This window comes from Opisthocomus hoazin, chromosome 8 (assembly GCF_030867145.1).
Source record: "Opisthocomus hoazin isolate bOpiHoa1 chromosome 8, bOpiHoa1.hap1, whole genome shotgun sequence".
In the NCBI taxonomy this organism is placed as follows: Eukaryota; Metazoa; Chordata; class Aves; order Opisthocomiformes; family Opisthocomidae; genus Opisthocomus; species Opisthocomus hoazin.
In genome coordinates, this window is record NC_134421.1 from 39,895,797 (window position 1) to 39,923,269 (window position 27,473).

Consider the following 27,473-nt stretch of genomic DNA (forward strand, 5'->3'; position numbering starts at 1 on the left):
GAGAGCATTTTTAATAGCTTTTTGTTTTGAAACAATGGCTATGGGTGGTTGTTCATAGGAAATTAATTACTAAAAGTTATAAATTTATTATTTGTTTCAGTTTGAAGTAGAGATACCTCAGGGCACTTGATTATTTAATGTTCCAACAATTATGTATAAATTCAAATAAAAATTAAAACCAACCCATCTAAATGAAAAGTAACTAACCAACCAGAACAGGAAAGAAAAGAAAAGAAAAAGAAAAAAAAATACCCTGCGCGTTTTACTCACTATGCAGTTCCCTAATGTATGAAAAAGTAGAAAGGCCCAGGAACTTGCACTGGAGCTAACACAGCCACACAATCTCAAAGAGAGTGTTTGTTCAGCACTGAGAGAAAGCTGTATGTAGTATCTTTAAAATAAGAAATACATTCTTCTTTTTATTTTCAGCTTATCTTTGAATAAACTAAAACTGCCATGGCAAGTCATGAAACTGAAATGCAAACCTCCTCCGTTTTAATGTAATATTTTGACAATTTCTTGGCCTTTGTCCTCTACCTTCCCAACTGCAAGATATATTCTTTATTTAATGAAAGTAAATTCAAATTAATATATGGCAGAACCAGTGGATTCTTGTAATGTGTGTAAAAAAGAATCAGGGATGCAGCAAATGAGTATGAGGAACAAAGCTTCCAAAAATACGGGCCTTTCTCAAGGCTGAATAGATTTTTTTCCAACTGTTGTCACTGGCTTTGCCTTACACCTTCAGCCACCACAGACAGGAAGGGCTGATGCCTTTTCTGTTGAAATCCATGAAGATTTACTCTTTGTCTGCACGAGGAGCAGCACTGTGCTCACCAATGTACCAACACAATCAGCAATACAAAGCAAACAACAGCAAACTGCAGTCAAAGTGTTTTTTCTTCTAAGAAAAGATAATTCATTTCAGTAGGTGAAGAATCTGAAAAGATAGAAAATGTTTAGTACTGTATTAATGATATCTTTGTTTACACACTGCTTACTGAAGCTCTTGACTTTGATTAGTCAGTATAACAAATTCATTATTTTCATAAGGATAACTTCCCGCTAGACAAAGTACCTCAAATATGAAATTTAACTGGTATCTGTTATTGTAAGGACTTAACTGTTAACACGATTTTTTTGTGTTGTTAAAAAAAATCCAGAGAAGATGCTAAAGTATCAAAACATACATTATGAAACCAAGAGCCCTGCAGGGCACCTATTATTAACAACCTTTTGTTGTGATTTTATTGACAATTTAATCTACCCTTTGTTTTAGGCTTTGCTTTTTTCTACTGTCACAATCACAGACAGACAACACACAATTATTTGAAATAAAAATATAGCCACAATATTCTCATTATATTATCCAGCCTAAAAAAATAGTTGAATGTCTTGATTAAAATAGCTGTCAGCAAATTCTTTTAATGTTACGACCCTACTGATTTTTTAAAGTAGAAAAGCAAGTTAAGAAACAAAAGAAATGCTTCTTACATCTAAATGGAGGTTTTATACAACAACTAATTAATCATATGTACATTCATGTTTATAGTTGTGTTACACAAGTCCTGAAACATTAATTTTAATTAAGTTTTTATTTTTATTGAAATGGGTCTATTCTGATAATGGCCATAGGGTACACGAATCTGAAAGGGACAGAATGGGATAGGGGATGAAGTCCAGTGCATTTAAATAATAATTTCCGACACCACCTATAAGTCCAGTCTTTGCAAAAGACAGAGTCTGATCATTTTTCTGTTAGACCTTAGTAACTGAATTTGGATGTAACAAGCTATTTTTTTTCCTTCTTTTAAAGTGTCACTGATCAGAAAGTAACTCACCATCAGTACAACCACATTCTAGTCCTGTAAACACTTCAGATCTCAAGCCATGATTTCACTGGAACCATGGTCAATCTACTGATGTTTGTTTGTCTGTTTGCAAAATTCTGTTGATGTCCAAGACACAGCAGAAGTCACATCATCAAGGGTTATCAGGAAATCAAGAGGAATACAACTTTTTTAATCAGATGCTCTACGGATGACAACTGCTGTAACCTGAAACCAGTGGAAGACTTAGAACTCATTCAAAGTGTTCTCAGGGAGAGCGTTCTCATTCCCCATTGTTAACAAACCCTGTTAAGTTCGGTGGAACAGTTTTGCTGTGTTAGTGCTTCCAGTTACACATGAAATCCATAGGCCCTAAAACCAGACAGTTTCTTCACGTGGATCTGAAAGCCAAAAAATACTGGATCAGATCAGCATTTCTTGCAGTCTTTACCATGATAAAAAAAGTTTGTAGTTTTGTGTATTCCTATGGGCTTTCCAGTCCAGAATGTGTAAATAATTTTTACAGGCAATACGGGAATATGTGAAAGATGATGAGTCAGGAGTTCAGCTAAGTACATCAGCAGATTCGAAGGCACAAAATTAAACATGCCATTATGGAGAAATACAATTTAAAAAAAGTACTCCAGCATTCCAGGAAGGGAAATAATTTAATTGCTTTAATCATCACATTTATTTTACAAAACTGAATTGATTTTTGGAATCCAGCCATGGCAAAGTCTATGAACTCTGGCTGTGAGCACAAGCAGCTGAAGCACAAATTTTCTGATCTCCACTGAACTTTGTGGGCTTTTGGAGTACATGTCTTGCGCAAAACCACTGGCTGAGGTTGCATCTTCTCCATGCAGGATGTCTTTGTGTGATGGATTCTTTAAAGCTTCCCCAAAGAGACTTGAGTTCGAGTCGAACTGACCGCATTTCAGGCTCTGATTTTGCCAGGCCTCTGCACACTGAAGCAAGGATGCAAGACAGTGAATTTCAACGCTGATAATCTAAAATGTATCACTCTTCTGTATGAATAATAGTCCATAGTGTGCACACTGATCTAACTGCAATATTTGGAATTTCTGTCTGGGGGTGGCTGTCACAATTATCCGATTATATATTGTTATAATTTAACTTTCAGCATTTTTTTCTGCCTACATGATCACATAATGCATATTATCTGACAACCGTACTCATCCTACTTTTAGAGTGGACCTAGAATGCGGCCTAGGCTAGCTATAAATGCTAAAGATAGAAAATTATGGTTTTGCTAATAACAGAAAGGATTTATACTATGGAAGAGGAAGGAAGGGAAAACACTTAAGCAGAAAGAGGGCACTGACAGAACAAGCAGCCACATCAGTGATTCTGCTCTTTTTCCACAACATCTTCCATGGGGCCTGAGTGGAGGCAAAGGTGTCTCCTAGTCAGCAAAAACTCTGTGGAAAGCGAAGAGAAGGTGCTAAAAGAGGACTTGCTGCAACACCCCTTCTACACTGGCCCAGTGCCTGAACTGAGGATTGCATCTGCCTGTTTCAAAGAAAAGAACTTCTGACACCTGCTAAGGAAGATCTTCATTTAAGAATTAGAGCTTTTCAGTTTTTGGCATAGAATGTGATTTCGTGAAAGCATTTTCATTTGGAAGGACCATTATTACTGAAACTTTGCAGACACAGCACTTTAAGAAGTTTTATTAAATCTACACACTGGATAAAGTATTTTTAGTAACTGTTCGTGATATACCTCTTGCTCACTAACAGGGACAGAATAAAACCTGCTTTTTCAAAGAGGTGAAGATGGGTTGCCATATCCATCCAATTACGTGGGCTCTGCTTAGGGATCTAGCAATTATGTAGCAATAAAACCAGCCTCTTTTTCTAACAGGCTATCAGCTATTGAATTGCTAGTAGATACCAAATATAGCTCAAAAAGCTTAAACAGGCTGAGGAACTGAAAAGAGATGCTGTAAAATACACGGGTATTACAGTAGTTCAAAGAATTTCAAGCCAAGCCAAAGGTAAAACTCAAGTGTGCGGGCCCATTCCTGAACACTACTGCAGCTAACAGATGATCATTTTCTCTCTTCAATATAACTACCTTTCAGCCAGATTGCTATTTGAATATTTTTTTACCACCCAGGACATGAACTACTTTCACACCAGAACTTAGCAGAGGAACCGTGTTTGTGCAGGGGTGTTAGGAGCTCCCTCCCCCAGTTCTATTGCTGTCTCGAGCATGTGGTTGCATGTGTGGACATGGATGTGCACGTGTCCTACTTCACATGAGAGGAAAGCTGCTACACTGCACTCTCTCTCCCTCCCTGCCAACCCTTCTCTTATTCATGCAAATACAAGTAAGAAACAACATATGTCTTTCTTTGATCTGTAGGAGTTCCCATCAGAAAAAAATAAATAGGATGAGACTACAAGACAAATAACTAACCTAATCTTCATGCTAAAGTGATCTCACAATTATAGTAATTTTTCTTAATCTGAGATCTCAAAGCTCCCTAAGCTTGATTTTGTCTCCCTCGAACATCTTTCCTTCTGAGTAGAAAAGTGAGATGAGGAATGATTTGTCTCACCATTCTATCACATGAAATGCATGATACAGCCTTTCCAAATATAGACTGGCATAGGCGAGACAGATTTCTTCCTCGACAGGTGAGACAGATGGGAGAATTTCACATGCACTCCCTCACATATGGATACGTTCTCTCTGCTCATATATAAATAATGTCATGCAAAGCATCTACCTCTAATGCAGTGCATTAGTAGTCCATGAATAACATGCTCCATGTGGCCACACCAGTGGCCTGTGGACAGCCTGCATCTCCCGAGATGCTCCTACCTCCCTGGCTTTTTCCTAGAAAAGCCAGGGAAAGGCTGATACAAGCCATGATGTTAGAGAAGTGAATGCTATCTTGGAAGCCAACCACGCCACAGCTGGCTTGGGGTCCGAGGTCTGCCTTGCCCTTTCACTCTTGCTTCTGCACACACTGGCAGTGTTTTGGGCTACCGCTGTGCTGGAGTGAGAGAGGAAGGGAAGAAGGAAAAGGACTGACATGTTTTGCCACGGACTGGAATGATTGCTTGTGCTGGAAATCATTGGGGAGGCAGGACCATCTTAGAGGAGGACTAACGCTTCCAGCTGAAAGCAAGTGCTCACTGAGGAGAGCAGATTAATGGGAGAACCCTGAATTACTGACACCGTGGTTTTCATACACCGAGGAGTGGGGGGAAGGCATCAGAGAATGAGGTCTCCAAAATGGGTCTGACTCTGTGGTTGTCAAGCTGGAACCATTCCGGTGAGTCTTGACCACTGTCACTTCCCTATACTCGACCCTGTAAAAGCACTTTGCTATCAAAGTGGAACAGTATTCCCTAGGACATGAACCAGAGAGTTTGCACAGGATCAAACTTAGGTTTGAACGAAAAACTTTCATATGAATATTTTAGACAATACAATATTATCAGATAACATAGTATTGAATGGTTAAACGAAAAAATAAAAATAGGTAGAAATCATAAACAACTACCATTTATATGAAAGAAGGTCCAGTGGTCTGGATTATGATGATTTATTTTTAAGGTTTTTTCATGTTAATCAACTGTAATCTCACAGCAGATTTTAACAACAGTACCCAGCAGAGAAATTAAATAAATGCTATCAAAAACATTTTACTTGTCTCTTGACAAATGATAATCATACTTCTTGACTGCCAGACTAAATGTAACAATAACTATTCATGGAGAGGTTTATCCTCTCATAATGTATTTAACAATGTCTGCCCAGATTAGTAGTCAGATTACTCAACATAAATCCTCTGTGGAGGACCTTAGTGAATATTTTGAATTGAGACAAAAAGGAAATAGTAAGGAATTTATTTATTGTCTTGCTTATCCAAATTGAAGTTATTCACTTTGATTACAGCATAAGCATAAAAGATTTACTGGGAGCAATAATATTGTCAAATATTTTTATGTTCTTTTATATTATTTATACTATTTATAGTCTTTATACTATTTACCAGGAAATCTGCCTCATCTTCTAGATGATTCCAGGTTTCAGTTCAGTAGTCAGCATCTTATCACAAGATAAATTACTTAAATATGGAAAAATGAACAGATGAACTTAACCTCCAAAATAAGGAGAGAATAATGTAAGTGCATCTATATGCATGCATATTATAGATATAATTATTTTGTTGTTTCATGCAGTTGTATTTGTGGGACTGCATCACAAAAACATTTACTCAAACTTAATGAAAGGTTTATTTTGTTTGGGTTAGTATATAATTTGGGCTGACAAAGCTATAATATCTAATTAGGTTTTTTTCAGTGCAGCCTATAATGAAGAGAATGGATGTTTTAAGACACTGTCTTTCGAAACAAATGTATGTACTACTTTCATACATGTGAAAAGAACTTTATTCTTCAGTATGCATTTATCATCTTGACTGTGAAAGCACAGAATACAGAAATCTAACTTCTCAAAACAAATACTCAAATAGGTGCATAATAGAAAATCACTTAAAGAAACCATGTTTTATTTCTGTATGGGATTCGTGGCTATTTATCTTATATGGAAGCTTCCTCTATTTGCAGGGTAAAAAATATTGTCCAATTAAGAATCCCACACAAACCCATATTTAATACAATCTTCTATAAATGTAACATATATACATAAATTAGTAGTCTGTAGCAATTCTGAACATTTTATTCGAATAACAGCTTTTAAACCTGTGTCACTAACTTGCTGAATCAAAGTACTGTGATTAATAACGTACATTTCCAAGCATGTGTGGTTTTGTTTTTTCTAAAGAAATCTAGAGAGAGCTTATGGAAATACATACTAAAATAACATTATTTAGTTTGCAAAGTCAAACACAGCAAACATAAGGAATCACAAATTTACAATTCTCTATATTACTTTATTACTTCTTCATGTTGGTATGTCCTTTGTATTATTTCAGACAAGAGTCCTATGCCAAAGACACATTATTGCACCAATGAAGATTGATCATTGTGTACACGTACAATGAATGTCTAGCCAGGGACACCACGGAAATGGATTCCAGTCTGCTACTTGCATATTCAAACATTCAGCTTGTATATATTATTCTGTCACCCCGTCCGCAATCAATATTCAGCTGCACAATCCACTGTTATCTCTACACTCCCCCATTTTGATAATCTACCTTTGAATATCAATTTTCTCTTCCCTGGTTACACAAACCTCAGCAGCTCTTATCCTCTCTTCCAGTAATGTTATTTCTTTTTGTTGGTATTCATTTTTTCCCTGTGGCCAAAAGTTCACAGGAAGAACTCTTCCTGTCCTGCTCATTATAATCCCCCCATCCTCTGTTAGGAAAGTTTTGAGGACAATTAATATTGGAACAGTTTGTCGAGAGAGTATTCAGGTCTTCCCTCTTAATCAAAGCGCACGTACAGCCCAGAGATGTCCTGGTGATTTTATTCTACTATGCTTGAGTCTTCACAGGAGGTGGTGGGCCACTGCAGAAGCCATTGTAACAAGGAGACCGTGATTTCAGGCACAAACTAGGCAGAGGTTAACCATGGGCCTTGGTGGCAGAGACCCGTATGTTAACACCGGCGACGACTATACAACCTGAGCACACACTGCAGCGTTAGTACGCACTGCCTTTAACAAGGCCACCTCTCACTGCTTGTGAGAGCTTGCTCCTGGGCAGATGTGTAAGAGCATAACGCTCTCTGCAAACCTCACGGTACTTGCTAGAAAGCCAGTATTGCACAGGTTTGTTCACTTGCAAAAATACCCTACTTACCATAAAAGCAGACATGCCATAACTATTTACTAAATTAGTGTTCAGTGATTTTTCATGAACTCTCTTAACATTAATCTCTTCCATTTCTAGTTCATTTCTAAGGTATTTAGTTGTCTTTCTTCTGTCTCAACAAGCGGTTTCCTTATAAAAAAATCCTTATAAAAAGAGACCGTTAGTATTTGTTGGACTTAAGTGAAATAAAAAATCCATTTGCAAAATAGCTAGTCTTCTCACATTGTACTTCCCTTTCTGCTTCCTCTAACATCCAACTTTAAAAATAACTACTGTTCTATGCTCTCCTATTTATTTAACTTATCAGTAGCTACTGCTATTGACTTGTCATCTGTCTTGCCCAAGATCTTTATTTGGCTTAATTTAGCAATCTTTTTTACTTGTTGCTTCTTTTAAATGCCAGTCCTCTCATGTCATATTTAATTTGTTCCTCCTAAAGCAGCCAAATTACGAGCATATCAAAAAAATACAAATCAGGCTATTTCAATTCGTGCTTGTAACTTTGCAATAGCGACAGCAACCCCAGAGCATGTCTCTCTACCGCAGCCTCATCCGACTGCCAGATGGAGTGGATATTTAACTCCCTGTAGGTATCTTTCTTTCATAACCCACAAACATGTCTGCACCATCCCAGTAATTCCAGCAGGGTTCCAGATACTTCATTGCCTTCTAAAAGCCATCTTGATGACACGCTTACTTCAATCTGTAAGAAAGTGTGTTTCTATTTGCATTGTATCCCTATGCAATGTAACACAGACTGTAACAGCGTTAAGCAAAGGGGCATCTGGATGGTGGAAGAAGCCATTTAGCAGGGCTGGAAATGACCAAAATGAAGATTTTTGTATAAAAAAAATGCCAACTCACCACCGTAAACAAAGTAGAAAGCACTTCAATGAACTCCTTAGTGATGGGCTAGACAAAAGCAACTAGCAAATAGAAATTTTTGAGCTAGCTGAGCTGTTTATGGCAGAACGATATTGTGAAGACATTCAAAAGGCAGCCAGAATCCTCAGGAACAACCACCAACCAGTTGCTGACAGTGTTTCCAGGGAATGATTTAAAACAGGAGATGATAAGCTGAATCAAAATCTTTGCTAATTAGTTGCATTGGAGAGCTGAAAACATTTCCAAATGAGAAACACAAAGCAGGCACATGATCAACTGTTATAAACAAGTGGATGGTGCCTTCATCCCCATGACAATCCATCTCTCTTTGGTACATTTATAGACATTTTCCAGTTTTACAAAGTAAAGTTGAAAATAAAAATGACATTAACAGAAAAATAAGTCCAGTGTGTACCTAAAATTTTAGTTTCATCAACCACTTTAAACCGTGCATCACACATCTAGTACTTGGAATAATTAAAATACAGTGCACTGTATTGCACTATCTCTGCTTAACAGGTGTGCCACTAGGAAACGTCCTGAATAAATGGATTTTGGCATACCAGTATCTGTGTAGGACATGCTACTGAGGATGCTTCATTCAGGACATTTCAGAAATGAGGCTGCTGCCATGACGCTGCTTAAGCAACAATAGGTGAAATACAAATACCCCACAAGATCATACATAATATTATCAATACTCCCTCCTCTATCTTTCCCACTTATTAGGGGGAAAAAATGTCTGCTTTTACTGATGTCTAACGTGTGTGCTACCGAGCACAGGAGGCAGGAGACCTGCATGGTTAAACAAGGAGCTTCTAGCGGAGATCAGGCAGAAGAGAAAGGTCCATGGAATGTGGAAAGAGGGGCAGGCCACTTGGGAAGAGTACAGAAAAATGGTGAGAGCATGCAGGGATGCGACGAGGAAGGCCAAGGCCCACCTGGAATTGAAGCTGGCAAGGGATGTCAAAAACAACAAGAAGGGCTTCTTCAACTACATCAGCAGCAAACGGAAGGCTAGGGACAATGTGGGGCCGCTGCTGAATGAGGCGGGTGTCCTGGTGACGGAGGATGCGGAGAAGGCAGAGCTACCGAATGCCTTCTTTGCTTCAGTCTTCAGTGCTAAGACTGGCCCTCAGGAGTCCCAGGCCCCGGAGGTAAGAGAAGTAGCCTACAAAGAGGATGACTTTCCCTTGGTCGAGGACTGTGTGAGGGATTGCTTAAGCGATCTGGACGTCCACAAATCCATGGGCCCCGATGGAATGCACCCACGAGTGCTGAGGGAGCTGGTGGATGTCATTGCTGAGCCACTCTCCATCATCTTTGAGAGGTCCTGGAGGACAGGAGAGGTGCCCGAGGACTGGAGAAAGGCCAATGTCACTCCAATCTGCAAAAAGGGCAAGAAGGAGGACCCAGGGAACTACAGGCCGGTCAGCCTCACCTCCATCCCGGGAAAGGTGATGGAGCAGCTTATCCTGGAGGCCATCATCAAACAAGTGGAAGAAAAGAAGGTTATCAGGAGTAGTCAGCATGGATTCACCAAGGGGAAATCATGCCTGACCAATCTGATAGCTTTCTACGATGACATGACTGGCTGGGTAGATGAAGGGAGAGCCGTGGATGTTGTCTACCTTGACTTCAGCAAGACTTTCGACACAGTCTCCCATAATATCCTCCTAGGGAAGCTCAGGAAGTGTGGGCTGGATGACTGGTCAGTGAAGTGGATACAGAACTGGCTGAATGGCAGAACTCAGAGGGTTGTCATCAGCGGCGCTGAGTCTAGTTGGAGGCTGGTGACAAGTGGTGTCCCTCAGGGGTCAGTACTGGGCCCAGCCTTGTTTAACTTCTTCATCAACGACCTGGATGAAGAGTTAGAATGTACCCTCAGCAAGTTTGCTGATGACACCAAGCTGGGAGGTATGGTAGATACACAAGAAGGCTGTGCTGCCATTCAGCGTGACCTGGATAGGCTGGAAAGCTGGGCAGGGAGGAACCTGATGAGGTTCATCGAAGCCAAATGCAGGGTCCTGCACCTGGGGAGGAAGAACCTCATGCACCAGTACAGGCTTGGGGTGGACCTGCTGGAGAGCAGCTCTGCGGAGAGGGACCTAGGCATCCTGGTGGACGACAGGTTAACCATGAGCCAGCAGTGTGCCCTGGCTGCCAAGAAAGCCAATGGAATCCTGGGGTGCATCAAGAAGAGTGTGGCCAGCAGGACGAGGGAGGTTCTCCTTCCCCTCTACACTGCCCTGGTGAGGCCTCATCTGGAGTACTGTGTCCAGTTCTGGGCTCCCCAGTTCAAGAAAGATGAAGAGCTACTGGAGAGAGACCAGCGGAGGGCTACAAGGATGATGAAGGGACTGGAGCATCTCCCCTACGAGGAGAGGCTGAGGAAGCTGGGCTTGTTCAGCCTGAAAAAGAGAAGGCTGCGAGGGGACCTAATAAATGCTTACAAATATCTGAAGGGTGGGTGTGAGGAGGATGGGGCCAAACTCTTTTCAGTGGTGCCCAGTGACAGGACAAGGGGCAATGGGCACAAACTGAGGCACAGGAAGTTCCGTCTGAACATGAGGAAGAACTTCTTCCCTCTGAGGGTGACGGAGCACTGGAACAGGCTGCCCAGGGAGGTTGTGGAGTCTCCTTCTCTGGAGATATTCAAGACCCGCCTGGACAAGGTCCTGTGCAGCCTGCTGTAGGTGACCCTGCTTCGGCAGGAGGGTTGGACCAGATGACCCACAGAGGTCCCTTCCAACCCCTACTATTCTGTGATTCTGTGATTCTGTGTGCTGTCTAAATAATGTCTCTACAGAATTTGGACCGTTGTCCAGGGCTATTTTATTTCACTGCTTAAAGCTAACAACAAAAGCATTTATGTCACCCTTTAGGTTCTGAAATCCTCATTCATATGAGAATCATGCATGAGAAGAACGATCATTTTTCACTTTGTCTCCATGTAAACTTTTGGTAGGTTTGGTTAATGTGAATATTATGTCAAAGAAAACATGGATTTGTAGCATTTCAGACTGCAAGAAGACAAAACATCTCTCGCAACAATATTAAGTACTTTTAATAGTGTTTTTTTGTTCTCCCTGTCTGGCATATAAATTTGAAATCTCCCTATCATGTCACCTTGCTTTTAACCCTTTTTTCCATTCTTCCAGTCTTTTTGTGCAATTAAGTTTTTTCTTGACTCTTAACTGATCTCCTTTCCAGTCTTTCAGACAAGGCTATTCTTCAGACAAGGGTAAAAAAAATCAGTGATGTTCTAGACTGAGGTTTTCGCTGACCTAACCAAATGACACTGTATTCATTGCTAGTCCACTTGGTACCTATCTGAGCATTTTTTTCTTCACCTGCTTCACCCTTCTGCCCATCCCAACACACTGAGGCAGAATTTTCCTCTGCACATCCCACAATGATGACGAGGAGCTGTTTGAGTGTGTCCCACCCCAACTTTTCAATCATGTTATATTTTTCACTTAGTTTTCTAAGATCCCTCTTCCATGCTTGCATTTGTCAAATTATTCACCTCATCTTTAAATTCTGTCATGTCACTAATATATATGATGTATACAAATAATGAATATTACTTCTAACATTAAATGATGGGACTGTCTTGGCTTCTCAATGTAGCAGAAAATTATTATTTTATTTATACTTTTCGTTGCACATTTTTGAGATGATTCCTAAATGTTCAGCACACTCCATGGGGCTTACCAGTTTTCTTAATTGCCTTCAGTAAAGAACTTTGTCAAAAGCCTTTTGAAAGTCCAAATAAATTAGATCAAGCACTTTTTCCTCATCCACTATTTTCATGACACGTTCAAAGAGTTCTAACAGATCAGAGAAGGCTTTCTTTCAGCAAAGCTACACTGGCTTCTTTTAGCAGAATTTAATCTATAGGTTTGCTCATAATTCTGTTACTGGTGATGTATTCAATCCATTTAGCTAATACTGAACTCAGATTTACAGGCCAGTAGGATAATTCTAGTTTACTGAAAAAAAGCAACAAAAGCAAAACAATAGCCAAATTTTAACATTCAGTTTTTCAACCGGCAATTAAATGCTAATAAAATTTGCGTCAGCTCAGCCCTTTCAGTTCCTTATAAGCCTTGCTTGTAGCCCATCAGCCATCTGATTCTCCTTTCTTTCTAGTCTTTAAATTTTTCTTATTATTTCCTTTAATTGCCTCAATTTAATATCTCATTTTTACTGCTTTAAAAGTATAGATATTTCATTGCATTTTCTATGTAAATAAATCTTTCAGCTTTTCTGTAACAATTCCTTCTAAATCTACCCTTTAAAAAACAGCAAGTCTTCTGATACTTTCATGAGTTTTTCTGCTTCTGATGTAGTTGAAAAAAAATCTTTGCAAGTTCTTTCATCTTAGAATATACGTTTTCCATCTTCCATTTTTTCTGCCACAATTTGTGTTCTGTTTCAACAGTTACACTCGGACTGAATTTACTCAGTAGAGGCTACATTTGGGGTCAAATAAATGCTTACCCCTCACAATTCTTCACAGTGATTTTTTAATATTTTTCTTAATAGGCTGAGGCTGACTCACCATTTGAAATCCTACACATGTGTTAATTCAAGGAACTACTCTAATTTATTTCCAGGTCACAAAAGGACATTCACATATCTACTTACCTTAATTATAAGGACTGGTAATGAGACATTCAAATATAATCACATATAGGAAAAATTTTGCTACTTAATTATAAACCATGTCAAAGATATAAGAAGAGGAACAACATAAATCAATCTTAAAATCGTATTTTTACACCAACTATTTTGATTAGGAATTGTTTACTCACGTACAGTGTTTGTAATGTTTCATTTTTTGTCACACCAAGTTTCATTTTTTTTCCAACCATGTATTCTGTTTATATCTCTTCCTGCCACAGACAATCAGAAGATATATTTTTGGATGTTCTGCAAAAGGTTCATTTACAATAATTTGATTTTACTATTTTCCTACCAGAATAAAATGATCCTAATGTTTCCTTTCTTCCAGAAAGCTCTGGCAGACTTTCCCCAGTCTGGGTAGGGTTTGTCCTGAAGCATCATATCTGTGACCTACAGGGAATGAAGAAATAGTACACAGGTAAACTGGTGTCACAAAAGAAAGTACTAACAAGGACTTTATGAAAAATTTATTTTACACATGTGTAATCGATGGCCTTGCTGGACTTGTTAAATGCAAGATGAAAGACAAACTTGGACTGAGGCGTCTCTCGACTGAGGTGTCAAGAGCCGAAGAGAAAACAAAGGAAGTAATTAACTGGTGCTTATCTTATCAGACAAAAGTAAGGGGGGATAGCCCATCACTGTAAACCAAGTGATCTGTGGGACGTCGTGGAGGCTGCGCAGCCAGAGATTGCTTCAGAGATTGCTTTGGATAAAGCACAGATGGCCCCCGGATGCACATACCAAGATGCCCGCTCCGAAGGCGCGTCACACTGCTGAGTCCCGCTTCTGACAACACGACATTCCATGCCAAGAGCCAATCAATACACAATAATTGACTTAGTCCCACCTCGCAAAAAGATTTCCAAACATATAAAAACTGGCCCTTGAAAACTCTCTTTGGGAGGAGGAGCCAAGCGAGAACTTCACCTGACGGACAGGCCGACGGGCTTGAACCTCTCTTCCCCCCCCAAGAATGGACGCCTTTTTGGTAAGAGTCGCGCCTCTGACTTTGTTAGACGTATCCCCAGGAACACTTTGTTAACTAAAGCGCTGAACTATTACTTTGCGCTCAACTTTTGTAGACAGTGCATTTATCAACGTCAATTCCAAATCTGTGATATCTGTTGCTCGAATAAATTACCTGTTGCTTCAACTTTGCGAAAATGTCTCAGTGAAAGTCCTTGGAGGGGCTCTGACAGGCAAGCTGAATCTGAGAAGTGGCTACACACTTAACCCTTTAGACATAAACCGTTGACCAAGTCTGGGACTAGGAGTCGATCCAGCTGCACCTAGACTCTCCTCTGAGAGAGAGTTTAGAAAGCAAGGGGATCTTCTCTGAACCTTGTGACTCAATGGGAGGGCTCTCCCTTTGACGCTTATCAAACTCCCCTTATCTCCCCTTTAACGCAAAAACATGACACACCTGCTTTAGTTCTGATAATTTTAAAAGTTAGACAATAGAAAAATAGTATCTCTGGTGTCATTTGCAATCAAGATAAGGTATATGGGCCTACATATTCTGGCCCTAGAATTGCACGTGTTGAGAAACAAGGAAACCTGTGGAGATCCAAAGATAAGAAGAGAAGAGGAACTCATCTAAAAGTTCCAGCAACCTACAGTACCTAAGCTATGCTCCTCTATGGCTACGAAGCTTTCCAGTCCAGCCTGGGAGTGGGGACCCACTTCCCTGAGAGCAGCATCAGCAGAATTTCCACTCTTGAAATCACAACTGCAGCCAGGGAGTGCAAGCCTGTGAATTAAGCACTATCTGCCTTTTATCATCTCCTCTCACTTCCTGGTATCAGTAAAAAAAGCACACTCGGGACTAGAGACACGAAAATCCCTTAAAACTTGCACAAAATTTAAGAAGTATGAAATATTTAATCTCATTTTCATAATTCCTATCTAAAGAGACCATCTGTTTCTCTGTCCAGAGACTCGTACACATGCACTACTTCTGGGTGGTACACAAAAGTATTAAAAATGACTTTCAGCCAAACAAGGACAGTGAATACCCCTCAGGCACTTGCACCTCTGGGAAGCTGTGTTTTCGTATCCATTTACTTCAAGTTAAATGTACTATAAAGCACCGAAAGTTACATTACAGTAAACTCACCAATTCCATTGTGCAAAAGATTCAGAAGAGTGGAAAACCTACCCATACATAAAGATTAAGAAACAATTGAACAGATGAAGGAAATAGGGGCGAGCACCTGCTTCAAAATATAGATAAGTAAAAGAAATTCTTACTGTCAGTGGTATCAATACACTGTGGGAAATTACTAACTGCTTTGATTAGTATGAAAATAACTAGATAAGATTGCAGAAGGAAATAACTTCAAATTGAAGTAAAGATTTTGTTTAAATTTTCCTCTACATTTATTTTGATATACAGAGGTTTTAAAACCCAGTTTACCATCCAAAGTGAGCTACCACTTTCAATCAATGAAATTAACAATACTTATCAAAAAGTTCACATGGCCCATGATTAAATTAAAACTACATTCAACTTTTAGTTTTGGTTCCAAGTCCATTTGGGGTTAAAAGTGCTCAGCATCTTAGCCTGAAGGGCTGGGTCCAAAAGATTATGAATATGTTAAAAAAATAGAAATATAATCTAGGATTTCATGATTTCATTAAGCCTAGCCTGAAGAAAGAACAGATTATATCCCAAAATAGCACCTTTACTAATTCTTTTATGTAGGTAAAACTTTTCACAGACCAGCATGCCATGATACTTTTTTATAAGATCCCCATTAAATACATAAATATTTCAATAAATATTTAATGCTGAACAAGACCTCTGTAAAGATTTAATCCACTGCTTTAGCAACAACTTTTTGTCTTAGGAAGAGCCTACATAGTAATGAATATTTGCAAGGAAGAACATGTATTTCGAGAGGTTTTATTCAATTTTCAAAATATTTTCTCCAGATGTCTCCTGGGAAATACTTATTATATTTGGTAGAAGGGTGCAATCTGCTGCACTATGGCAAACTGTTAGAGTAGCATGTTTCATAAGAATGACATTCAAGAAGGAGACATTTTCTGAGGAAAGCGGCAAGACGGGGCAGCAAATGTTCTTTCTGATATCAGACAGTTGGTCTTTCATCTCCCAGCTTTGGCATTTATTTAAAGTCATATCACCGGATCAATGTCAGGTCGGTAGCAGCTAAATTGGCTGAAGCAGAGACAGTCATTAAGGGATGCATTCCATAAAGAAAATCCAATTACCTTTTGCATTAGAGAAATCAAATTCATTTTCTGGTTTGGTCAAGGACAGTCACTGTGGAAAATGGCTCACAGGAGAAAAGCACTCAGCATTGTCATAGTGTAAATAAGTTTTAGATAGGAACATCAAAAACTCATTGCTGCTGTTAGAATAATGCTTTTAGAAAAAAATACATGAATTTTAATTTAATTTGCACAACTTAGTATAAGGAGATGTATAAGTGTGTATTTTTTCTCTCTCTTTGTATTTCACAACACAATAGCTGGCCAGCAAACATTTCTCTCTGTTTTACTGGACCATATTTGAAAACACTGCTGATACTTAGGAATAAAAAATAATTGATCACTTCAGTAATTCTCTGTAGGCATGCATCTTACATAATCAAGATAAAATAAGGACAGCCACTTACAATGTAATTAAAGAATGTGGTTTTTTCTTGAACTAAGAGATGCAATATACTTTGATCAATTAATTATGCTGCTTCAGTTCAGAAAGGAATGTTCCCTGCATATAATGGCTGTATACTCTTTCATTGGACATCGCGTCTTATGAGAGAAATATTTTACTGTGTTAAAGTGCAGAAACAAAACTGCCTGATACACATTGTCTGACTTTTCAAGTTAAGTTACACAAATCCCACAGCAAAATATTTGCATTAAAAATCAGTATGCCTTGTATATATTATGGAATCTTAAACTTAACTTTGTCCTGATGATATGACTTTATTAACTATTCACATTATTCACTTCACATTAACTATGAAGACAACTTACAATGCTTTTAAAAAGGAATATTACCATCGTGAAATTAATAGCGAAATGTTATGTTTCCAATTTTTTGTTACAGAAAATTAAAATGTTCCTTTTGATATACAATAATTTGAAAATTTATGTCATATCACATAGCAGAAACAACTTGGGATTCAAAGCCATATTCAGAGCAAACAACCTACACAGACAACAAATGCAGAAAGCAAAATCATAAGAACTTCAAAAACACTCCAACAAAACAGTAAGATACCTAAGATACGTGAGATATACTAAGTGGAGCAGTAAGACACCTTAAGGATCATCTACTCCTTCAATGTAGCTACTCTTTGAGCGTATTTCTCAGGATGCTTGGCACATCCTTCAGATCTCTCCTCCCTAGACAGTCATGTCAAATGGTGCTACACTGTAAGTCACAGGATCCTTCCCAGCAGAGGCAACGCCTGCAGCGGGAGTTTCAGGTAAGGCTAAGTATCTTTTCTATTAATAAGATAACTGCAAGTGAACCTTTCTTTAAAAAAAAAAAAGAAAATGACCTAATACTTTGGTCATGCCTTCAAAGTATCTTCCAAATTCTTCACCAGCAGGAACTATGCTGTAATCTTCAGATCGCAAACAGCTCATTCCTGGAAAACTAATGTGGCACGGGCTTCTGGCCAAGCTCTTTTCATCTGCCAAATTGCATTTTAGAAACCTAGAAGTATAAAGGTATATCAAATAGTTTCATAGTAGTACTTCTCTACATAAGCAACTGCAGAAACTCTGTCTTGAAAGAGAAATGGACTCTGGACAAGCTCTCCAGGATGTGATGTATTCCATGCTGCAACACTCATTAGGTGGAGACCAACCCTCAGTGGAGGGTTTTCATTGCTTTATTCACTCTTGGATAAATCATCAAAACAGGGTAAGAGCAGCCCTCCAGAATTTAACAGAATGCAGAAGCAGCCGAGATCCACAAGAAAAGCCTGGAAATACAAACCAAATGGTGAACTCTGAAATCTTTTTATTATTTTGATACAAAAATGAACAATGAAAGGTCTAATGGACAGTACAACTGCAACATCTTGTATCAGTAAAGAAGTTGTTCATACACAACTACTCAGCCAGGAGGACCCGACATTGTGGTGCTATTGCTGGAAAATGAAGTAGCCTGAATAACTCTGCATTTGGCAAAATACATGTATCTACCACTGTCAAGTATATGACTCAAGTCTTATAAGTGTTAATTTTTTCTATTTTTTATTATTTTAAAATTTCAAAATATCTTATTTTAAATCATAAACCTCTTCATAAGTAGCACTAAATTAATTTAATTTGAAACTCAGCCCTTAAACTGTTTGTAAGTAGCACTTTTCCACTCTCCCCAAACTGTTACACAAGAAACATTATTCTCAGACCTGCAACTGAGGAACTTAATTGATAAGAATGAGTATCATAAATTCTAAAAGTTTTCAGAAATTGTAAGGTTGCCTTAGCATCGGGGCAGGTCCAACAGCAGTTTCCCAGGGCAGGTGCATGTGCATTCCTTGGTTTCGTGCAGCACAACATTCCTCATCAAAAGAACCCGTGTTGTCTTTTGCAAAGGCTCAACACTGCTTATGCATTTCTGAAAAGTATGTGGGGTTTTTTTTCTAGAGAGAGGGGCTAAATCAGGTTAAAGTAATTATAATGTTTCCTGAAGTCAGACTGTGAAGTCAATGAGAGCTAATGTATACCGCTGAGTGCACACACTCCCTTTGCTTTGCTGTTCTGTGCTTTTAGGTAAGAGCTATATATAGGTGTCCCACTAACTACACATGAATTCTTTATCAAATCCCAGCCTTCAAGTACTATACTACATCATGGTATTCATATACCAAACCAGGCAAAACATTTAGTATTCAGGCATTAAAAGCTTCTATCCATCATTTTTGTCTTCATCTTCTTTGAGATGTTTAAAACCTGCAGAGCTGTTCATCTGATGTACAAAAGCAACTTATATGAAAAATGCTTTTATGCTTCTTTCATCTGGATGCTAGGGAGAAAACTGTCTTCTCTAGATCATACTTCAGCACTTTCATGGCTTACACAATGGTAATACGAAATGTCTCCTTTAATTATGAAATTGTCTTGGCAGTTGAGCAGAAGTGTCGAAAACTTTGTTACACATCCTTCAGAAATAACTGTTAATTTATTTTAATCCACTCTGCTGCATTTTGGGATATACAAAATGCGTAAATGTTTGAAAACAAATGTAACAAATATTTGTACCTAGGCTTACTGACCTATAAGGGGGATGATATTTTTCAAGCTAAATATTAATAGCCAGCTGTAAATACACTGCTGGATTTTAAAGTAGTTTTGTCTGCTTTCTACATTTTCAAACATTCCTAATGTAGTTTCATTCTTACTCTGAAAACAATCTAGCTCATTTTAGGTTATTTGTCCTCCTATTTAATTGTAAGAAATTATTTTTATATTCGCATTTGCAAAGCAACAGCAATCACAGAGACAAAATATGGCCCCTTGAATCTACTTTTTAATTGTTTTCTCATTTTAATCAGAGCCAGCACATTGTTCTTGTCTTACCAACATGTCTTGTTTTAACAATAGGTAAATACTGGAAAACAACACTAATTTGCTGTCACAATGCAGTGATCAACATGAATGATAAGTAATATTACGGTTCACCTTTGTTGCTTCCGCAACAGCCCCCAGTATCATTTTCTGCATTTGCATGTTTCCTGCCAATAAAATGTTTCCAGAGTGTTGCTCTTACGAGCCATTATTCTTCTGATCCACAGCATTTGCACACACGCAGTCCTATATCTGGATTTCCACCAAAACCAGTTAACGAACTTTTTTTGAACAGACACTGAGGTGGCTTATCTTAATTATTGCCATCTTTACTGATCCACGCAAATTTATTTCTTCACCCACTGAGGAAGAAGAAAGTCTCTTATTTTTTAGCCAGCAGATCTTGATTTGTTTTTTGAATACTATCATAGCCATTTCTGCCACAATCACAACCCATACAGAGATAACAAGACAAGATCAACTAAAAATAAATACACATTAAGCTCAACTTTAGAGAAGTCACCCCGCCAGCACTTACTTTCAATTTCCAAATCAAGTTAGGACAGAATGCTCCATAAAGCCGGTGTCTAGCCCACAATGAATTTGTGGTGAAAAACTTCTCTGGATATCAAAAGGTGACTAAGGAAGAAATCTGGTCTGCAATTATTTTAGGTCTATTCAAGCTATTCTGGAAATTATACTTTGTCTTTCAATACCAGCAGAAATAATTCCTGAATAAATTTTGTGTTTAAAACAAACACAGCTAAAACAAACAAAAAAGAAAAATAATTTTATTTTAAATGGAAATTCTATGATACTTCATAAATATAAATTACTGTTTAGGAACAACTGTACAATTGAAGTAGGGCTTCTGCAAAAAAATTCTAAGCTATGCCATGTCACTTTCTACCATGTTTCAAGTCCCTACTGCGCACACAAATCACTGCTTAAGTGCAATAAGATATACTGACTGCCATGTGGCAAGCACCTGCTTTTTATATAACCATTGACACCATTTTTCAGAAGACCATTTTTTCTTGCTTTACTGCTTCCTTATTAGTGTTACAAATGCAGAAGCAGATGTCTGAGTAATATCACATATTACAGACAAAGTGTGAGACATAAAGCCACACCATGATTTTTATTTAAGGCATTCAACTCAGTTCCATCTTACATGGCAGCAGAGCTTGCTTTACTCATTTAGGGAGCTTGGCGGTTTTGGTAAAAGGCCAGAGACAGAAGTCATCCTATGTTTAGCGTACATATGCTATACGAATCTAGACCAGTGTAGATTCTTTTTAGAGTCAGTGAAAAGAAAAAGGCATTTCTGGGGTGCAATTCATTTCAAAATAGTTTCTGGTTTAAAGTTGTACTTGTTTCTCTTCACTCTAAAACAGGACCTGCTCAGATGTTCACACTACTGACAATGGAGGTCTGGTAACATGAATCCCAACCTAGTTTCCTACAGTTGGCGTTTCTCATCAAACTGTCATTAACTCAGTCAATGAAATATGTGATGGTTCATCAGGGATGAGGATTTGTCATAAGCAAAGGGCCATGTTCACATATCCTATGCCTAAAAATTAGGCTTTTGCCCTCAGCGGGCTGATTCAGACAAACAAGCTTATAGAATCCACGTTCCTTGGGCAGGTCCTGGCGAGGAGGATGCACAGCCAAAAGACTGTAGCTCATGGACGAATCATATCACATAAGGGTGATCCAGCCCAGCGAGCAGAGTCAGCCAATGCAAATACCAGATACAGAGGTACTTGACTAGGTGCTTGACTCAGGTTTCCACAGGATGTGTTTCTGTATTTTTGTGAATAAAAATGCAGAACTCTCTAGGGAATGATGCCATAGATGCATTGTTTTACTTTTGTACAATAGACTATTGATTAAAGCAATCAAATGGGAGTGCCTGTTTTTATTCATCGAATCATAGAATGGTTTGGATTGAAAGGGACCTCATCATCTAGTATTCTCTGATTTCCCGGTTCTTCAAGTTTAACCAATGTTATAGGGTCTGTCCATTGACTTTAACGCAAAAGGCACACCAAGTGCCTAGGCTAAGAACCAGCCTCCAGAACTCCCCATCTCCTGTAGCTACAGAATCAGACTCTTTCGCAACTGTTGTGGTTTAACCCGGCAGCCAGCAACTATGCACCTGACAGCCGCTCGCTCACCCCTCCCCTTCCGCCTCAGCAGGAAGGGGAGAAGAAATGGACAAAAGGTAAAACTCGGGAGCTGAGATAACGACAACTTGATAAGATAAGAAATGAACTACTACTACTACTACTACTACTACTGGTAATAATGAATATGCAAAACAAACAATACACAATATGATTTTCTCACTGCCCCAAGACTGATTCACAGCCAGTCCCTGAGCAGCAATCGTGGAACCTGGAACTGGCAGATTTCGTGAATTTCATGAAATTCCAAAAAAAGACTGAACTTCCAGAAAAGTTTGAACGCCCGGACAAGAGAGTATTCGAACTCCTCAGAAAGTGAATTAAAAAAGAGGATTCCTGTGCCCCAGCCAACCCCCTTTATAAACTGAGCATGATGTCCATGGTATGGAATATTTCCACTGGCCAGCTTGGGCTGGCTGCCTGGCTGTGCTCCCTCCCAGCTCCTGCGCACCTGCTCATTAGCTGAATATGGGAGACTGGAGAAAGTCCTTGATTTCTTAGAAACAACTAAAACCATCAGTTATCAACATTCCCCTTGTGCCAAATCCAAAACACAGCATCTGCTGAGAGGAAAATTAACTCTGTCCCCACTGAAACCGGGACAGCAATTTATCCTTTCTTTCAGCCTATGAATCTCATACACCTAGCTACAAAGCAAAGCACTGAAGAACTAATAGAGCCAGCATGTGATTAGCATATAGGTAGCCTCCGCTACCTTGATGGAAAGGACAGAATGTTCAAAATCTGTTCATGCCAAAAGGGAATTTTTATGCAAAATGCAAGCAGTAATTTTTAAGTTAGCGTGGGATCCATAATATCTCAGAAAACTCAGAAAAAGATCTGGTTCCTTTCGGCTTAATACAATATAGATGCTGAGCTGTGTTGGCTAGATTGCCACCAGTTCTGGATATATTGACAAGGAGTACTTCTGTCTCTAAAGACAGTTCTTCTGGACCTTGCAAACAGGAAGCTTGCCTGAGTACCTGCTGTGGAGCGTGCTGCCAGCTTAGGTATGTATTTAAAAAAAACCAAATGTCAATTCCTAAGACATGAAGCAGTCCCATGCAAGACATGTTCACAAGACAAAGGTTTTTACTGATGGAATTTAATGTCAGGCCTTTCTTCTTTCAACATCTCCATCTAACAATGTTCTCGGTAAGACTTGCATGTATTCATGTGTTATAACAGATGCAGACAGATTTCTGCGTGGGTCATTAACCACTACTCTTGGGCAGCAGCATAGTTTTTATCTGCATCTTGGTGCCCTCAGAGACTCACAGTTAGACTTGTACACTATCAATGCAACTTCTTCAGTGTAGTCTATGTTTTGATGTGCCAGAAGGTCATTATTTGCTGTTCCAGCAATTGCAGTTTTGAAGTTCTGGCTCTTCAGAAAAAAGGTGGTGTCCATAAATGACAACACATATGCGACTTGGTGCCTTTTCACTTGCCTTTCGCTTTCCCACTAATACTTTTTAATTATATTTGGTGAGCTAATAGATGAGAGAAGCCCAGCAACTTTCAGTGAAGACATAGTATTAGGGTGATTCTACGGCAGGTGAGGGAGTGAAAGAAGAAACATTTGTGACAATAATCTGTAACAATAGCACTTTACAAATGAATTTGGGTCATTGCTTTTTCTTTTTCTATTTAATTTATTTCTATTTATTTAATTTATGCTTTTTCTATTTAATTTCCACTTAATGACTACTAAGGAAGCATCCTGTGGAGCAGGCTGAATGAATGTGAGTTATAATGGATGTGTTTTACCACTTGATTGTTGGGATTATTTTTACTTTACACAGTGTGTTCTAGATCAACAGCATATGTTAACTAGAGAAAACAGAAGGAGCATAAGCACATCTTTCAGAAATCTGGTTTGGTGTCTACATCACACAGAATCTGGTAAAAATGAGTTAATCAATTCAAATAAAAATGAAGGATATGATTTCAAGCTCTGATGTTTACCCTCTGTCTTCCACAACTCTCTCACACCCAGGCACGTAAGCCACACAGGAGAACCATCTGAACACTGAGAGGCCCCCAGTGCCGTGCAGGAGGCACACAGGCCACTCTGCTGAGACACCTGCCTGCTTCCTTTTGCCAGAACAAAGAGCCTAATTACATGAAAATCCATCACCATGCTGCTGACACCGTGCTGCTTTTCCAGTTGATTTAGAGCTGTTATATACTGACAGCTCGGAGTGGTTTCAAACCACGTCACTTCTTTATGACGACTGGTACAGAGAAACCATAGTTTCAGAGTAAGCAAACTGGAACTTGAAACTTACTTTACATGACCTTTTCTGTTCTGCATGCATAGCAAACACAGCTACTACATGACTATATTTTCACTCCAGAGAATGCAAAGAATTCCGCACAAAACAAGATTCTCATAGTTTCTAGAAATACGAACTCATAAATGGAAACTGTTAACAGAAAACAAACCGCAAAAATTCATGAAGCACTTCTGAGAAAACTTCCCGTGGCTCTTTACAGTATTTTCTTCATCATATTATAGGGGATTATACAACTAAAAGAATGTTCTGCTCAGCTTCTGGTCCTTTGCCAGATTTATGGGAAACCTCATTAATTGTTTTTAATTACCCTTTTATACTGAAGCTACAACCACATTGAGAACATAATCCATCAACAATTTAGAAATCCTTCCATTTGTCCACATTTCCTATGTAATTCTGCTTGAGTGGAAGCATGGTCACAGTTTTGTCCAATCTCTTTTAAAATAAACTACTTTGGTCTTACTTCCAGAATAAAGAGTGTGCATGGAAGGTACTCAGTGGAAAGTGGTTAGTACCAGTTCCACTTCAGCAGAGGAAAATCTCCAGACTGTGTTGCAAAGTCACTTGCTATTTGAATAACAAATGTTTCTCTTTGATAAAGTCAGCCAACTACCTTTTGTGTCAGATTGTGTTCTTTAAGACAATTCAGACAGTCATACAATCATAGATCATAACATGGTTTGGGTTGGAAGCGACCTTACAGATCATCTAGTTCCAAACCCCCTCTCATGTGCAGGGACTCCTTTCCCTAGATCAGGTTGCTCAAAGCCTCTTCCAGCCTGACCTTAAACTCGTCCAATGATGGACCATCCACAACTTCTCTGGGCAACCAGTTCCAGCGTCTCACCAGCCCCCTCGACATGCTGGCTGCAGTTCTCTTGATGCAGTCCAGGATACGGTTGGCCTTCTGGGTTGTTAGCACACACTGCCAGGTGATGTTGAGCTTCTCATCAACCAGCACTGCCAAGTCCTTCTCAGGGCTTCCCTCAATCCACTCTCCACTCACGCTGTATTTGTGCTTGGGATTGCCCCTACGCATGTGCAAAACCTTGAACTTGGCCTTGTTGAACTTCATGAAGTTCACATGGGCCCACCTCACAAGCCTGTCAAGGTCCCTCTGGACGTCATCCCTTCCCTCCAGTGTGCCGACTGCACCACACAGCTTGGTGTCGTCAGCAAACTTGCTGAAAGTGCACTCAATCCCACTGTCCATGTCACCACCAAAGATGTCAAACAGCAAAGGTCCCAAAACCAACCCCTGAGGAATGCCACTTGTCACAGGTCTCCACTTGGACATCAAGCTGTTGATTGCAACTCTTTGAGGGTGACCATCCAGCCCATTCCTTATCCACCGAGCAGTCCATCCATCAAATCGATGTCTCTCCAATTTAGAGACAAGGATGTCATATGGGACAGTGTCAAATGCTTTGCTCAAGTCCAGGTAGATGACATCAATTGCTCTTCCCTTATCCACCAACACAGTAATCCTGTTGTAGAAGGCCACGAGATTTGTCAGGCATGATTTGCCCTTAGGGATGCCATGCTGGCTGTCACCAATCACCTCCTTATTTTCCATGTGCCTTAGAATAGTTTCCAGGAGAATCTGCTCCATGATCTTGCCAGGCACAGAGGTGATACTGACTGGCCTGTAGTTCCCTGGGTCTTTCTTTTTACCCCTTTTAAAAATGGGGGTTATGTTTCCCCTTTTTCAGTCACTGGGAACTTCACCGGACTACCATGACTTCTCAAATATGATGGATAGTTGCTTGGCAACTTCATCCACCAGTTCCCTCAGGACCCACAGATGCATCTCACCATGTCCCATGGATTTGTGAACCTTCAGGTTCCTCGGATGGTCTCAAACCTCATCTTCTGCTACAGTGGGCAGTTCTTCATTCTCCCAGTCCCTGCCTTTGCCTTCTGTGACTTGGGCCATGTGGCTGGAGCACTTGCCGGTGAAGACTGAGGCAAAAAAGTCATTGAGTACCTCAGCCTTCTCCACATCCTGGGTAACCAGGTCTCCTGTTTCCTTCTGGAGAGGGCCCACATTTTTCCTAGCTTTCCTTTTATTACTGACTTACCTATAGAAGCTTTTCTGGTTGCCCCTGACATCCCTGGCCTGATTTAATTCTATCAAGGCTTTAGCTTTGCTAACCTGATCCCTGGCTGCTTGGACAGTTTCTCTGTATTCCTCCCAGGCTACCTAGCCTTGCTTCCACTCTCTGTATGCTTCCTTTTTGTGCTTGAGTTTGAGCTCCTTGTTCATCCATGCAGGCCTCCTGGCTGTTTTACCTGACTTCCTCTTTGTTAGGATGCATTGCTCCTGAGGTTGGAGGAGGTGATCCTTGAATATTATCCAGCTTTCTTGGGCCCCTCTTCCCTCCAGGGCTATATCCAACGGTAATCTACCCAGTAGATCCCTGAAGAGATCAAAGCCTGCCCTCCTGAAGTCCAGGGTAGTGAGCTTGCTGTGTGCCCTCCTCACTGCCCAAAGGATCTTGAACTCCACTATTTCGTGGTCACTTTTTCAACATCTCAAATTATAATGAAAATGGAAAAATAGCCATCCAAAAATGCACAAAAGGAATGCAGGATCTTCTCAGAAAGCAGGGAAATAATGATTACTCTTAAACTGTATTGGGATTGTTCAAGGTATTCTCAGTGCTGAAAGAGGAACACAAAATGAAATAAGTCCCTATTCCCTGAATAGGGAACTTTGGGGATTAATTATTCAGAAAATTGAGATCATCACTTTAGTTGTCTCTATTAAAGAATCATAATATTGGAGGTCTTTAGGGTTTCAAGCATAGTGATATTGCTATTCCCTTAAAATGCCATGATTGGCTCAGCTCAGATATACCAAATTAAGAAACATAATATCATTAAGTTTCCTTTTATTCGCATTCCTGTTTTAAGGTTTATGTTTTTGAAGACATCCCCCCAAATATGATGCCTTGAAATGAAGTGGAAGATAAGACACACTTATAGTCACACAAAACTCCAAACTTCAGCTTTCAGATAAAATTCCTTCTACTGCAGAGTCAAGACAAAATGTTACAATTTTTAACAACTGAGAATATTGATATCTTTTTGTATAATAAACACCAAAGGGAAAAGCTGGTTATTAAACATTAATGGATACAATTGAAAATGTTTCATACTGATCCTTGTTTGGGAAGAACATTGAAGACAC

At 39.4% G+C, this 27,473-nt stretch overlaps 1 protein-coding gene across 5 annotated transcripts in view; it reads right to left on the minus strand.

Annotated features, from left to right (window-relative positions):
- Positions 1-27,473, minus strand: part of TMEM117 (transmembrane protein 117) — a 225,615-nt gene that overhangs the window by 65,493 nt on the left and 132,649 nt on the right. For all 5 annotated transcript variants that reach the window (XM_075429093.1, XM_075429096.1, XM_075429095.1 and 2 more), the window contains one exon: positions 13,523-13,620. In XM_075429093.1, the coding sequence (XP_075285208.1) occupies positions 13,523-13,620 (98 nt within the window). The remainder of the gene's footprint in view (positions 1-13,522; positions 13,621-27,473) is intronic.